A 16601-nucleotide genomic window follows, 5' to 3' on the forward strand; every position below is an offset into this window, starting at 1 on the left:
TTGGAATCTAACCATTTTTTTTCTGCAGAACACCGCATTTTCAACAGTGTACTCAGTAACAACATCCACCAAGCAATAAGCTACATGTCTGTGTCCGATGGAAGCGATAAGCGACCTTGCTTTACCACCGAACGTTGTAAAATCACTGACACACCTGCATCTCCATTAAACGTGCCTCAAAAGAGCGCTATTTTCTTGGAAATCCAAGACAATAATTTTACGCTCACCAACAACTTCATCTCTGAAAACCGTTTGGGTGGAATTCAAGCGCAATTGGGACGAAGCAACGGAACAAGCTTACCAAGAAGCTTAATATACGGCAATACGTTCATCAGTAATGCAAACGGTACGGTACTCATAGAAGAAAGGAAAGAAGTGAAACCCAATAACAGCTTTGTTTACATTGTGGACAACGCGTTTGGAAGTAACAAAGGTCATGGTAGCACCATTAAGCTTTCTGAAACGCAGAGTGAAATCGTCAACAACGTTTTCTACAACAACTCAGGATTACACTCCATTGAGTACGACTTTTCCAGTGTTTGGTCCAAAGAACAGAAGTGCGAGTTAAACACCTTCTATCTTAACAAAGGTCTTGGCGAAAACTACGGTATAACTATCGTGTCTAACGGACCAATGAAATATCACAGCAACAGCGTGAAGAATCCCTCCAACCTTTACGAGTTTAGTTCAACGACACAAGCGGCTTTTGACCCGATTGATGCTGCACGGAATTGGTGGGGCGTTGGGATAGAGCCTTCGGTTGGTTCACGAATTTATGAGAAAGAGGACGACTACAGACTGGCCGCAGTGGAATATAAACCTTTCAAAAAGCTTCCGCCGAGAAACATCTTATCCAGTGAGTACAATGGAAAACAAAATATATAAAAAAAAAATTAAACTAAGGAAACCCATGCCATTTAAACTAAGGAAACCCTCATAACCAGATTAGTGTTCGAATTACTACTACTATTATTATTATTATTATTATTAGTATTAGTATTAGTATTAGTATTAGTATTAGTATTAGTATTAGTATTAGTATTAGTATTAGTATTAGTATTAGTATTAGTATTAGTATTATTAACCGACCTGAATTATAGTTAAACGCTCTTGTTCACGTTATTTTGTAGTTGGCTGTCCTGCTGACTGGCTGAACGTAGAATCAATGTGTTTTGTGTTTAGAGGTGGAAGTAGGACTCTAAACAAAGCTAGGGATTATTGCCAGGTATGTAATTCAACAAGCTGTTGGTTGCTTCAGAGAATTCCTGACCAACGTAATGTTTTCGTTTAGTACTGATGTTCAATTTGGTGCTGTCGCGTTTCTTTCTTTCTGCAGTGTTAGAAAATGACCCCTTTGCAGTGGTGCAAAAATATTGGAATAAAAACTTTTTGACGAAAACTGTTAGAAATATCAAATCTCGACATAAGGCTACTATCAGCTTTTAGTATAAATCTACTAGCGTTCTATCATGAATGCCGTTCTCTGATTGGCTACGCTACCCACTATCTATTCTATGATAGATGGTGAGTAGCGTAGCAGTGTGCCCTTGTTAAGAAAACGACGGCCGCTTCTTTGCGTTTCCGAAGTGTTTGTGAATAGGATTTAGATAGAGTTTTTAACGACTCGTAGATTTATACTAAAACAATTAAATTATTCGCTCTCGATTTCAATGCGCGATAGTTGACCCGGGCTGCGCCCTCGTCAACTATCCCGCGATAAAACTCTCGAGCTCATAGTCTAATCGTTTAATATGTTACCTCAAGCTCATACCGGAATCATTTCTCGTCGTCGTATCTTCTGACGTTTGTATTTTACTTGTATTTAAAGTACTACGGAGGACATGTGGCATCGCCTTCTATACCAGATGATATGGAATTTATCAATATGGCGATACAGGCATCAAGACCAGATGGAAAACCACCTGTGCCTATATGGGTGACAACGGAAAATGACTTGGTATGCAGTTACATTAAAACCAGAGAGTTACAGAGTCTGTAGGTAAACCTAAAAGGTGACGAAGGCAACTAAGAGCACAAAAGTAAATGCTGATTGGCCAAAAGGACACCATTTCACCCAGTTTTTATTCACTTTTTGTTTCCAGGAAGAGGAGAGCGGTGGCGAACAAACAAGTCCTCAGTGTATAGTTATGACACACAACAGAATTCAAAAAGTAGTCTCGTGCAACAGTCTTTATCCTTTTGTCTGCACAAGAACAGCTGGTAAGTCATATGTAATGAGTACATTTCTTGTACTTCTAGATGATTAAACATCAAAGAATAAGTTTACATGGGCACCAACAATGAGTGATCTTCATGGCACCTGTCTCTTTTAGTTATCCGCTGTCCAAATGGTTGTTTTCACAACGGCGACTGTGTTGGTGCCACATGCTTCTGCTATCGAGGCTGGACTGGACGCGACTGTTCTCAGTTTCACTGTAATGACGTGCACAACTGCTCTGGCAATGGCCAATGTGTGGGACCAAATGTGTGCAAATGTACACCAGGATTCATTGTAAATTTTGCACTCTAGTAAGATAAGCTTAGCTATAAACAATAGAATTTCTGATTACTTGTTCTTGTTTTTGCTCTACCTTGTCCTACACATTATCTTCTTTGTGCTTATTAATTGTTGTTGACAGTGCTTACGTCTCAAGAGTAAGTCAGGCATATTTACATAGAGGGCCAAGGCACCAAGTGGTTAGAGAGAAGTTAGTTTTGTATTCTGAGTGCAAGCCCTCCATACCACAACTTCAAGACTTCAGTCGTATTATGAACTTAGTAAACTGGTCCACCTCCACAACGTTTTCACTATGTTGTATTTATTTGCAGTATTTGATTCAAATTTAATGTAGGTGCAGTGCTACTTGAATGGATAATTAACACAGAACGGAACCATGCAATCAGACCGAGTTTCTACTTCCCTTACTAAACAAAGCACTTATTCCCTCTCAGGGTCGAGGCTGTTCCTATTCCTACTGTACCAAGTTTCACCGCTGTTCGACTTGTTCCCAGGACTCAGCATGCGGCTGGTGCGACAGCTCACAACAATGCATGCCGGGTACCTCTGTTGGGCCTTACGCCAAGCAGTGTCCAGACTGGTTTTACTATACTTGTTACACTATTGGTAGCGTTAACCATTGTTCCAACAAAATACAGGTAAATGTATGTGCTTATTGACGATTCGGACTCGGGAAAGAGGTCAAGAGATTGGCATTTTAAGGAGGCAATCAAAGATGATGTAAAGATTACCAATGAAAAGGTTCATATGGGTATCCCTAATTTCATCAATAGTGGGTTGATCTGTGTTTGTTAGTAAAAAGGGGAATTAAATGAGCAGTGAGAAATATTATTGGTCGACATCGATGATTTCAGTGGCCACCTCGATGAAGACTGTTGTTGTTGTCGTTTTATAGAGGGTCGACTGCACCAACAGACAATGTAATGCCACTCAAGAGACAACTACCTCAGAGTCATGTCAGAAGTGTGAAGATCTAGAGAAGTGCTATAACTTTGTGGTGAGTTCCTTGTAACATTAACGAATATGTTGTGGCAAAAACGGTGGTCCAATCAGCTAATGGATTTGCCCAGGAGTCCCGACTTACATTTTTTGTAAAGATGGGACGATTGCTCGTGTTGTGGGTTTGGGCCAGACAATTCACCTTTTCAACTGTGATGTAACTTACATTGAATCCAGGAAGTTACCATTCTCGTCCCCAGAAGTGTGGCCTCTGGGGACGAGAATAAGGATTTACTTGGAATGGACTAGCATTCCTTCCAGAAGGAGAAGAATTCTCTCAGTCATAGTCTAGAAAACTAGGACTAGCATCCCAACAAGGACAGCCGCCATATTCCCATTCGCTTGCATATGTCGAGTAAAGCACTTGCAAGGAGCGCGAAATTTCCCGTGGTTTTTTTAATTCCTGAAATTTGAAATTTCCACAAATAAACTAATTCTCTCTGATAAAGAAGGTTTGCGGATTTCTTTATAGGAAAAGGGCAGATGCAGAGCGTGGAATGAAACTCGTTGTCCTCATGGCTTAGTACAAGTCGATTACACAGATCCAAACCGAATAAACAACACTCTAATCAAAAGTAATGTCAAAGTCATCGATCCCAACACCACCATCATCTACAGCTGTCCCGTCCTCCTTCCTGGTCAAGATGATGCAACGTCGGTGTTCGTCGCCCCTAGAGACCTGGGAATCAAAGCTGGAGACGTGCTATCTAGCGCACAAGCGGGCGGCGTGATGCACAAAGTTAATGACACAACAAACACAGGCAAGATTTACTTTTGTAAAATAGGAGTATCCGTTATTTTGAGTATTGTAAGGCTATTGAGTTCAAAATATTAAGGGACCGGACTCTTTGAAGGTGGAATACAACCTAGCGCCCAGGGGTTTTATTACCTTGGAGACTTTACACAAACATAATGTCTATTAATTGTTACTTTGAGCAATTTCTGAAGCCCTATTTTTCTCTGTTCTGGAATCTTGGATTCTTTAATTTTGGAACAACAAGTGTTTCTATTTTCACAATCTACAGGGCCTTACACGATAATAGTTGGAACACCTTCTAAGATTGAGGACGTGATTCAGTATGCCGATTTTACTCAGAAAGTTTCTGCCGTTGAACTGGTTGATGACACAACGCTGGATGAAGAACCAAATTTAGATGATTTGTATGGTCTCGTGGATGGAAATATTAAGCTAAACAACACCGATCTTCATGTGTTACCAGCAGGTGAATTTCAAAAATATTCAATACAAATTGAATTCTAATTTGAACACGTTGTAATCTGAACAGGTTGTATCGTTCTACTTGTGCGGAATTTATTTATCTGACACACAGTGGAAATTTGTTGTTATTTCACTTGAAAGTAAACCAGTAACAGACTGATCAAAGGACCATGATCTTCTCTTATTTGGTAGTTAACTGAGAGTATTACTTTACTATTTTCAACAACACTTCATTAAAGAGCCGCGCAATCTTTAGGATTGTTGATTACCTCATTGAGGCTGCTTTAGGTTCGTATCCTCCTGGCGTTCAGCTAGCTTACAAATAAAGCATGTCGGATAGGATGAAGAGAAAACATTCTGTATTTGATCGATCTGTTGATCAATTTAACGTGAATTTGACTTTTAGACACGTCAGTTTTCAAGTGCGTAGGACACATTTACAAAGTGGACGATGATTTAGTGACCTCTCAGTTTCTGGTGATACACAAAGATCATGCCATAAGTGTTAGACCAGGGGATGTAGTGGTATCTGCACAGAGTCATGGATTTATAGAGAAGGTGGTTAGAGTCAACCAAACTTTAGATATGGTGTTCATGGAAACAGAACTTGACAGGTGCACAGAGAACTCTACCTGGACACACAAGTAAGGGCGTAAGGGGCAATGGATATTACTTAATTTTCACAGTTTAGAATAAGCTTTACCGAGAAACCTAAAGGATATTGTCTAGATTTACTTGTATCAAAGAACATTCAAAAAACTATACCTTTTTGATAAGCATTCGCTAGCAGCAAATAAGAGCTAAGATTTTAAGTTTGGAAGCAATGAATAAGGTTTCCATTGAGAGGCAAGTTGGTAACTTGTCTAGATAGCCCTATAGCTAGAGGTCTTATTTTTAATGAATTGCTTTAACGGGTTAGGGTTAGTGGTTAGGGTTAGGGTTAGGGTTAGGGTTTAGGTTAAGGATGGTTTTGTCGTTACTTAAATGCATGCTCCATAAAGCATATAGTAATTGACAGAGGGCTGTTGAGTTATGTGTCTGAATAACGTTTATCTTAGCAAAATAAATGGCGCTGTCTTAACACGATTTTAACTAGGCTTTTTTCTTGCTTCCTTAAGGTTTAAGCCTCGTGTGCAAGGTTCACCATCTGACAATGATATGGTCTGTACCGGTGGTGATAACAGTTATGGATTAATAATCACTGAACCTGACGGTGAACAACAGCAAATATCGGTTAACGATTCCATCATCGGAAGAAGCAGTAACCCCTTTATTGCAAAGGTTGGAAACGTGTTTTTACCTGAAATACAGTTACCATCCTCTCGTGATTAGCGAAACTGAAGTAATTCGAAGTAGTCAAATTACTGACCTCTCAGATAGCACAATTATCCAATGAAGCCTCGTAACTGAATTTTTTAAATGGTGGTAAGGGTGTGAAAGAAAACGCGATTGATTAAGGGTATGTGTCGCTAGAGTATGCTTCTTGCTATGCCTAGTATATTCGTAACATATTTTTGTGCCGGGATACATGCATACATATACTTCATTTCCTCTGGAATGCGCATCTTCGTTTGCTTAGCATTAGCGTCAAGAACTATTACCGCGTCTATTCGGATTTCCTTTCTTCGAAGGGGGAAATTAGTTACACTTCCAGTCGATTGAAGCTTCGGCGTCGGAGCTGCCAGACCAATTTCCGGCTTTTCCAATCCCTAAAATTGTAGTGTGTTCACTCGAGTCTTAATCGTTTCCCGTTATTTCTAGGTGGTGGAATCACATGTTACCGGGGAATTTATCCTGATTGAGGTTCTTCCAGTTCAGTCTGTTTTTAATGGTACAGTTAATACCATCGTAAGTCTGGACCAACTGCACAAAGAACACAGAAGGCATAAGAGGGATATAGACAAGGAGACAGTAAGATTTAGGAAGACTCATCGGGCGGAAAATAAATTATCGGTAAGTGTAGAAAGTTATCGCTGAAGTGACCAAAATGGGGGAAATGAATCGAATGTAAATACTATGGTCATAGATCAGTCAGCCAGTTGATCGGTCGATTGCGTGAATGAGTGATCGACTGATTTACCCAGAAACTGACTGGTTGGCTTGCTGACTAACCGATTAACTAACGGACTGACTGACTGACTGACTGACTGACTGACCGACTGACTGGTGGACTGACTGACTGACTGACTGACTGTGATTGACTGACTGACTGACTGACTAAGGGCCTCCACAGACTAGACATTTAGTTGTCGACAACTATTTTTTATCCGATGACAAGTAGTTGTAGTCGACAACTAAATGTTATCGACAACTTAAAAACGTAGTGCGTGAGATGAATTGTCGACAACTGAACGCAAAATTTTAGTTTTCGCTAAGTAGTTTCCCTTTTGGAGAAGGGAAACTGCTTTAGTTGTTGACAACTACGTTTTCACCGTTTTACCCGTTTTATGGGAATCATTGGTTTAGTTGTCCACAACATTGAAACATGACACACGTTTGAGCGTGCGTATTGTGTTTTAAGCATGCGTAATGAACGTTAGTTTCCAAGATCTCGCTGACCTGACTTAGACATCGAAAACTAACACGCCAATATGTGGAATACTAGCATCGGACACAATTAGTTGTCGATAACAAATAGCTGTCAAGAACTAAGTGTCCAGTCTGTGGAGGCCCTTACTGAGTTTGCCACCAACCTGCCGACCTTTTGATGTGTCAGACAAGAAGACCGACCGACCGGCCGACAGCAGGCCGGGGGCTGGGTGGCTGTAGGCTGGTCTACCCTCTTAGTTAACATACCGACCTTAGTTTGCTAATTAATTGACCTGCTTGCTTTTGTTTTAATGCATAGATTGCTGGTGGCATGGGATACATCAATGTCCAACAGACGTTCAAAATGAATGCGGACTTTATTGTGTCCATGGGAGTATTCACTGACAGGAATGAAAATGGTGCACTTATCATCACAGACGCGTTGTTTGGTTTGGAGATGATAGGCGAAGTCAACTACGATGTGGATGTGCAGATTGGAATTGAAGTCAAGTAGGTGACTAAAATATGTGATAGAAGAATGTGATGGTTGTCGTCGTCGTTGTTGTTCTTGGGGTCACCTTCAGTTGTTTTCAAGTTATTGTCCTTCCTTGTAAATGTCGCCGTCCATCTCGTCGTCCCTATCGATGCAATTCTCGATGAAATTGTAGATATGAAGCGTACCGTGAAAATCTTTATAACGTTTATGTCGTTTTCTGTCTGTTTTCCCCTTGCAGTCGCGAATATACTGTGAAAAAGTGGAAAATTCTTCGTCCAGTGCAGATAGGACCAAACTTTTGCATCCCCATCACTGGTGTGTGCATACCATGTGCCTTCTTCCTGGAAGCAGACGCCAACGCAATAGTAAAAGTTGTGGTAAGTCCTGGTTAAAGTTTTTGTTACGCCTTTTTTTTTTCGCTTAAGCTTGTGAGAGGCGCGGAACATGGCTAGCAAAAAATGAGCGCGTTGGATTCAGGATCTAGTGGTCTTGGTCCCGCCAAACCTTACCCTGAGTCAAGATGAGGTATTCTTGGAATTGATGTACTTTTGGATATCTCAGGGACCTCCATGTTTGTTTACATTGCTGTTAAGAATTCTCAGTGATATAGCTGCGCCTAAGGAGACTTTGAAAACTGGACATAGTGAGAAATCGAAGTGAATTAAAAATAAAATGGGATTAAGTAAGAACAAGGTACTCGATAAGACGCATTTGCTTTTTGTTGTTACTGTTACGCAGGAAAAGGCTTATGTTCCACTGTCGCTGAGGACCTCAGTTCGTTTAGGGATGGGTGGATTCTGCACCAGAAGAGGCGGATGTAACACCATCAGTCCTCTCGTAAGTACTGCGAAGTAATGCTGTTGTCTTAGGCACGTTTTACTATCCTGGCTAACCAACCTTCCTCGATCCCAGATTACACTGGAATTTTAAGTAGAGTCGATTTCTGAGGAGGACGTAAAACCAGAAGATGTCAGTGGAGAAACGCTTGGAAAGAGGCACATTCCATCAACAAATTAAACACCCATCCAAGTCTGACCGGATGGGAAACATTGCCGGGGGATCGAGGCAAGGTTATCTAACCTCGCCATCCTTGCTTTCTCCTAGATGAGATGAAATTGATTTCCTCGGTTACTTCAGTGTACAAGGTGTAATAAAGATTTTTATTTTCATCTTTTTTATTGAAATATTGTTGAAACATGCATGTACACAATTAACAATTATTTGTACAGTTTATGGTCACTGTTTTTTTAGAGTCCTAAATAAGTCCATCTAACGTATCTCAATTATATTATTTCTGTGATTCATTTTATCACTTAGTAAAGCTAAAATGCCTTGTTTTTCAGTTCAAGGTTACCCGTCGTTTAACTAAAGACCGGGTTAAAGCAGAATCCGAGATATCAACAGAAGTTCTGTTCACTCCTAAATTGACATTTAGACTTCCATCTCTGCCAAGAATTCTAAGAAACCTAGTGAATAGGTTTAACAACCTTTTGAAAAAAGTCTTCAAAAAATTCCGTAAGTAACACGCTATCACAATGTTCTGCTTTATAAAGTAACTTTGTTGGTAGACTGCAGTCACGCTCGCTTTGTATTCTTCTCTACACGGGATTTCAAGCGAAAGAGACACTGGTCGCAGTCTACTTTGTTGGTAAAATAATGCTTTGATTAGCTACAACCTTGGTCCTGATTGTTACAACAATGGTTGATGTTATCCTCTGTAAAAATCAAGTAGTATCTAGTGGATAGTGTTATCGGGTTTACTATTTACACGTATCCACTGGATAGTGATACATCTGGGGTCAGTTGTTCAAAGGGTAGATATCGCTATCCACGTGCACTGGATAAATCGCTATCCAGTGGATAAGTGTTAGAAAAACAAGCTATCCACCAGATAGTGATTTATCCGGTGGATAATGTTGCGAACGCTTTGAACAAGTGAGGCCTCATTGATAATGTTATTAGGGCTAAATATTTACGTTAGCGTCTACAACGTCAGCTTAGTTAGTGGGAAGAAGTATGCTTAATCGCGCATAATGTAACTGATACCGAATTTTGTTGAAATTGTATGTTATCCGAGTGTTCGATGTTTAAGCTTATTACTATCGACGTTTTGTCAAGTCACAAGTCATCAAGTCATTCAAATTTCCTAACAATTGCCATTGGAAAAAAATTGTAACACTGCATTGTGCATCCGCGGGCAATTCGCGTAAAAACGTGTATACCTACATGTACAGCAGATTTTCAGAATTTTTTAAGCTTATGTTTACCTTTTATCTCATTGCAGTTGGTTACAGCCCTGGTGGTGGCTCACGTACCCGTGATTTTTCAATCCTTCGACTCAGTACCGAGGTTCCTTTTGGAATAAAGGCTGCTGTCAAACCCTGTAGTGACAAGTGTAAAAGCGAAAGAAAGCCATTCGAGCTCGCACTCAGTTTCGGATTCTCGGAAGCTGTCGGACGACTGTCGATTGGCTTCGGAGCAACGAGTTACGAGTTGGCTGCTTTGAGTCGAAAGTTGTACAGTGGAGGGTGGGAGCCGAGGTACGTTTGTTTAATTACATAAAGAGGTCAGCCTATGACTTCTCTCCCCTCGGGGGAAGGGATATTTCCAGATATGGGCTATATATATAGGCAGCTGCCGTGGAATAGGGTAGGGTTTTTGAGGTTCTCGATTCTTTTAAATAGGGCACCATTTTTGACCCTGTTGGCACTATGGTCCCCGTGTGATCCTTAGATAGGGTACCTAAATTGTACCAGCTAAAATTGCAGTGCGTAAATGCCTAGACTGTTCACAGTCCTCTATTTTTCCGTGAGATCGTAGACGTCGATCGTTGAGCTTCGACGGGCCGCCATCTTGATCTCTTGATGCGAGCGAAACTGGAGAGAGTACAAAGTGCCCGTGGGTAGGGGTGGTGGAGGGCACGGCTGGCGGAAAAAAATTTTTTTTTCCCGCCCCGTCACCCCCACGCTATTAACCCCACCGCCATTACCCACGGGCATTTTGTACTCTCTCCAGTTTCGCTCGCATAAAGAGACCAAGATGGCGGCCCGTCGAAGCTCAACGATCGACATCAACGATCTCACGGAAAAATAGGGGACTGTGAACAGTCTAGTAAATGCCCAGCCAAACGAGAAACAAATGGTCTGTTAAAACTGAACTATTTGTAAACTTGCAATGTTACACCAACGAAATAAAGCAATTTTTTTATTCTTAGTTCCGTTTTTCTCTTCAATAGGGTGTTATTTTTAGGGTTTGGGCCTTAAATAGGGTATCAATTTTCATTTCCTTCATCCTTAAATAAGGTCAGGGTTGGTTTAGTTTAAGACCTCTCCCCCATGGGCTTCTCTCAAAGACCAGTCAATCAGTGATCAGTGAAGACATCAATAATGATATGATCTAGTCATGAATGTCAAATGTCTTGAAGTATTTAAACTAACAGTTTCAATCTGTGCTATGTACACCAAACAGCAAAGAGGTGATTCAAGGACCAAAAGTTTACTTTGAGTCTTGATCTTGAGGGATATTTGCAGTTAACGTTAACGTGTCTTCAGTTTGTACTGTTTCGCATCGTGTCCTAAGGCCCGTTAATTCTCGAAGGTCCCGAAAAAATTTCGCACCAGAAAAGCCGTAGCAAAATCTCAAGCCTTATAATTACAGAGCTTTTATATTCACATATGCATGATATCGACAGAGGCTCCCGTCATACAAGACGTTTCAGACGCATACAACTCTCTGTTTTTAGGTACAGATTAACTAAAAATGACTTTACGGGCCCGGAAAAATTCCGGGGCTTTCGAGAAACGGGCCCCTGATCCGACATCGATATCTTGATTGGGTGAATGAAGAACTGAACGCACCTAGAAAGACGTATTATTAACCCCTTCAGTGATAAGTTCAAAACATTTTATCTCTCTACTGACAGCGATACAGTTGCTTTTATGTCACTGAGATTTTGGTAGTACATCAAGACATTCATACCTAGTTTATTACTTTCTATATTCTTGTAACTTGTCTATCCTGATAACGTATTGTGATAAGAAACTAGATTTGATCAATTGTGGGGAACAACAGCTTGGTAGGGATTTACTGGTAGAGATGAATCAATTTAATCAACTCTCAATCAACATGAGCTGGAATTTACAATTTTGTAATGTACTCAGTCAAGTGTTGTTGTTTTTTTTTTTCCCCCGCTTACAGCTTTTGCCTTCCATGCGAAAATTCCAAGGTAAGTCAATTTTGTTTACTATTCGCATTTGGTGCTTCTAAGCGTCATAAAAGTACTTTAATTGTTAATCCGTGTGCGACTCTTCCTTTGGATGATTTTACTAACCCTCTAACTGCACATTTTGAATAATGCAGCTCAGCATGACGCATCGAGGAATACATGTCTGTTGCTTAGCAACCGTGTGACGGAAATCAAGGTTTATTCATGTATATTTCGCGGATAGTATATTGCAAGCAGTTTTTTAGAATGAATTACGTTGTTGACGTACAAATGATGTCGTCACACCAGACAAAAAACATAATACTACAGGCGGAAATTATTACAATACATGTCAGGAGGATTTTCTTGACTGTTTCTAAGGTCTGTCCGTTCATGGCTACAAGACAAGTTTTCAAATAGGAAAATTGCGTAGCTGTGGTATGATCTGATTCTCCTAGAATAATGTTTTAAATGGTTCCTTTCAGCCTGCATGTGGATGTCCAACAACACCACCGCCAACAACAACAGAGCGAACAACAACTGAACGAACCACAACAGTAAAAACAACGGCGGCGACTACAGAGCTTACTACCGGAACTGCAACAACTATGGCTACAACGGAGTTAACCACCGGGACTGCTACAACCGCAGGTACAACAGAACGGACAACTGTCACTGGGACAACCGAAGCGACAACTCCGCATACCGGCGAAAGTACTACTCCATACACTGAAACCACACCCGCACCTACAACTCTCGGTACAACTCCACCACCGACCACCCCACCCCCGTGCGAATGCGCTGACGGAGAGACGGGGATCCTTGACGAAAATGGAAATTGTGATTGTCCACCGTAAGTGTGTAAAAGGGACTCAATGAACAGCAATAACTACAATAAAAATCTTTATTTGGTTCTTAAATTTACCTTTTTAGAGTTAGACTGGCCCGTACATAGCTAGAGCTAGCCTAGAAGGGCCAGTTATCAAGATCAAGACATAATCAACATAAGCTCTTGTCAATATCTAATTACAAATTCATTGTTGGATAGACACTTAGAGCGAATTATTTGAATCGCCCAATTGTAATATCGAAATTGTTATCGCAGTTTGTGGAATAGAGGCTTTGAACACTGCAGCTACAGTGTAAATAGTAAAGAACAAAAATATTTATCAATCGGAATTGCTTAAAATATTCTATTACAGTTTTTAGACCCGATTTCCCTCTTTTTCATCAAAGGATTGAACGACACTTTTTCGAAAAGAAAAAGGGGTCCTGCCAAATTGGAGGGCAACCCTGAATATAACCAATTTTGTCGATATTGTCGGTTTTATCATTTCCAGCCTCAACACCGTTAGTCGTCCTGACTGACCTTTTTTGACGCCTAGAGCTTCATAAAACAAAACTATTCTTCTAGATTTCTTATCGTAAAGTCATGCCTTCTTTTAGAACATTTCTTTCTCTCAATTATGCTGAAATCACAAACTAAACACAGCAAGAGTGTCATTTTACGAATAAGTAAATCTAGTTTCTTCCTTCTTCCGGTTTTTTTCTTTTTGCCGAAATATTTATCTTCTTTCGTTAATTTTAAGGGAATGCCCGAAAGGAAAGAAAGCTGTTATTGTGAACAATCGTTACGAATGCCCGGATCATCCACCGTGTGGCGAACACCCGAACTGTGTTGTGGGACGGAAAGGACCCGGATGCTCTCAACCCGACGTACAACCTTGCTCAGGTGAGGTTTGATTTGAAATTTTTCATAATCAATATTAAGTGGCTTTTTTGATGTACACAATTGCCTAGTTACCAACCTACTTTCTGGTCAACAATGTGTCAAGCGAGCGAATCCTTTTGTTATTATATCTAAAGGGATTGCTTCATTTTCTTTCAGCGGACTGTTCTGGTAATGGTGTGGCAGTAGCTGTGGGAGATTGTGGGTCTCACTGTGTTTGCTCGGTCAGGTGGACTGGAACTTGCTGCGAAACGAGGCGGCCGTGGAGGAACTGGGGCGATCCTCATCTGGAGACATTAGATGGTAGGCCAGTCTTACGTACCACACAAAGAGAAATTGTCTTGTGAAATGTTTTGACCGACAAGGAAATTTGTTTTTCTTCTAAAGTAATCATAATTTCTTGCTTCCTCTTCAGGAATCGAATACGACTACTACGGTATTGGTGAATTTTGGGGTTGTAAATCTCTCTTCAATGACTTTGGAATGCAGTTCCGTTACTTTGCTTACGAGCGCGCGTCATTGACAGGAGGCGTGGCTGTCAAGGCGGGGCTGAGTGTACTGTCAGTCATGACTGTCAACACGACTGACCCGAAAGAATTTCCAAAACTACGGTAACTTATTTTTAATAATCCTATTCTTGCTTATATTCAAGGTGTGTAAAACACTTTTCCACTCTTGCGTCAATTGGGAAACACATTTTAGCTGAAGGACAGGTTTTATGTAACGTACATTTTACTCTATATCATTATCTTGCCCCAGTTGGTAATCAATTGTTATAAGAACCAGTGGCTTTCAGATTCTCAAAGTCAGAGACAAATGAGACAAATTGTATAAAATCAGTGGAGAGTGGCTACAGATGGGACATAGTACTACATTATATTGCCACTGTACTTAAAGATGCCGGTATAATTTCCTCCAATCTTTTATTTCACACGGCTCAAGGTACTATCCTCTTTTTGTGAACATGTCTTGCTACTTTCTACAGAATCGACGGACAGCTGGTGAACTTAACAGCTCGTGTTGGTCAGAAGATGAAGCTTGATAATGGAACAGTCGTAATGGATATACAAAAGACTTTCAGTTCACAATCTGACGAGACAGGAGTCGTGCTCATTTCGTTACAATACGAGTCAGGTTTGTTAACCTCTTTACGGTGGGGCTTTGGTAAAACACTATGAAATAACACGATTCTCAGAAAAAAACGAAGAGCGATTTCTAGAAAGTCTAATCTTGTCATAACTGGTTATATATCCATTTAGGTTCCTTTGCAATTTTGGTATTAAGAACCTAGCTTAAAATAAAGGGAGGAAAATAATTTGCCCCTCGTATGCTACGTGTTTCCACGATTGGCTAATGCATTTACATGCAACAAACACTCTTTCTTTATTTGGGACATTCTGCCGAAAATAACAGCTATCATGAGCACCCATGATCCAATATCAACGTCGCAATTTATTGTAAACTGTTATGTCTGCAATATAGGTCTAACAATAACAGCGGATGTACGTCACAGTCACGTGATGGGCCGTCAGTACCTGAATGTGCTGTTTACACCGACAGCGGCGTTTAAAGGTCACACGGAGGGGCTCTGTGGAGTCATGGATAATGACCCGTCCAACGACTTAAAGGGCCCCGATGATGAACAGTATAAGGATCCTATTCAGTTCGCCGATTCCTGTAAGTGGAAAGTAATATGTATTAAATGTAGAGATGCATTTAAGATAATTAATCAATATTTATTTGGCATTGCGACAGTAAGTAATGGGAAAAGGCACGTCACGTTTTTGGAGCCAGGCGCGTCCCAAAAACCATTTAAGTCGAACAATGGTTTTCAAACGCGAACAGTGTTCGTATAAACCTTTGAGAACAGTTAGTGTCGACTTGGTTTAGGTTTAGATTTATTGTATGAGTTAACATTATGCATTAACTGCAATTATTATATGGCTGTGTCTCACAAGGACTGGGAACTACCGAATTCACAAATTTGATTGGCTGAAATCGATATTGACGGCGGTCTAGATTTTCCCATCTAGAGCGGCATCTAGACCGGTTTCATTTTGCGTTGAAAAAGTAGCAAACTAAAATACAAAAATGTTCACCATTTTCTTTTATTTTCTTCTCAATCATTTATGGAAGTGCCAAAACGCCTGATGACAAAAAAAGGTAAAGAGGATGAGCAAATTTCGCCGGGCAGATTTAAGTTAAGCTCATCGCCGTTCGCAAGCAAAATGTCAGCAAACCAGTTGCATTAAACGAATTAAATTGTTCTTCTTTGCCATATAATAAACATCTTATTAACCGAACTAAGTCGATCTGTATGGGAGAATCTTGACCTCGGTCGTGTGTACAGACCTCACTGCGTTCGGTCTGTACTCACGACCTCGGTCAAGATTCTCCCATACAGACCTCCTGCTCGGTTAATAAGAGCTAAATAAAAAAAAAAAATGTAAAATATATCGTATTTGGGACTTTTGTTTAAAAGAACACTTTCCCTTACTTAATTTCCTTTCAGGGCGTATAACCGCTGTCCACAATGACTCCGGCCTTAAAGGATCATGGTTGTGGAATTCATCCAACTTCCACAGTGATGACGTCATGGACTCGTCATACAATGACCCTAACTATGTTCCGCTGTATTCTTTAGATGGTATTAGCGACGCCATTGTCGAGGTATGAAGCTTGATGAACTGATAGTTTTTATCTGTAATCATGAATTTTCAATTTATTGCGCAACCAAAAAGGGGGTTCGTTATAGCCTTTAAAGCCTTGTGCAGATGCCTCTATGTGATCTTTTCAAGCATAAAAAAGATCCTTGCTTTTACATCTTTAAAGCAATTTACCGGAGTAAAGAGAGACAAGGCGGGGTAAAGTAAGACGTTTTTGAAAGTCTAACAGTCACACGAGAAT

At 40.4% G+C, this 16601-nt stretch overlaps 1 protein-coding gene across 2 annotated transcripts in view; it reads left to right on the forward strand.

Moving 5' to 3' along the window:
* Positions 1–16601, forward strand: part of LOC145502862 (uncharacterized) — a 35551-nt gene that overhangs the window by 13785 nt on the left and 5165 nt on the right. For both annotated transcript variants that reach the window (XM_081482263.1, XM_081482264.1), the window contains 25 exons: positions 29–856; positions 1131–1225; positions 1829–1957; positions 2103–2220; positions 2334–2512; positions 2953–3156; positions 3414–3515; positions 3990–4278; positions 4543–4740; positions 5143–5380; positions 5855–6017; positions 6498–6689; positions 7585–7775; positions 8000–8138; positions 8500–8598; positions 9105–9276; positions 10046–10301; positions 11959–11986; positions 12451–12818; positions 13555–13697; positions 13854–13997; positions 14110–14305; positions 14680–14828; positions 15177–15371; positions 16207–16364. In XM_081482263.1, coding sequence (XP_081338389.1) covers positions 29–856; positions 1131–1225; positions 1829–1957; positions 2103–2220; positions 2334–2512; positions 2953–3156; positions 3414–3515; positions 3990–4278; positions 4543–4740; positions 5143–5380; positions 5855–6017; positions 6498–6689; positions 7585–7775; positions 8000–8138; positions 8500–8598; positions 9105–9276; positions 10046–10301; positions 11959–11986; positions 12451–12818; positions 13555–13697; positions 13854–13997; positions 14110–14305; positions 14680–14828; positions 15177–15371; positions 16207–16364 — 4973 coding nt within the window. The remainder of the gene's footprint in view (positions 1–28; positions 857–1130; positions 1226–1828; positions 1958–2102; positions 2221–2333; positions 2513–2952; positions 3157–3413; positions 3516–3989; positions 4279–4542; positions 4741–5142; positions 5381–5854; positions 6018–6497; positions 6690–7584; positions 7776–7999; positions 8139–8499; positions 8599–9104; positions 9277–10045; positions 10302–11958; positions 11987–12450; positions 12819–13554; positions 13698–13853; positions 13998–14109; positions 14306–14679; positions 14829–15176; positions 15372–16206; positions 16365–16601) is intronic.

The sequence above is a fragment of the Orbicella franksi genome, chromosome 11, assembly GCF_964199315.1.
Source record: "Orbicella franksi chromosome 11, jaOrbFran1.1, whole genome shotgun sequence".
Lineage (NCBI taxonomy): Eukaryota > Metazoa > Cnidaria > Anthozoa > Scleractinia > Merulinidae > Orbicella > Orbicella franksi.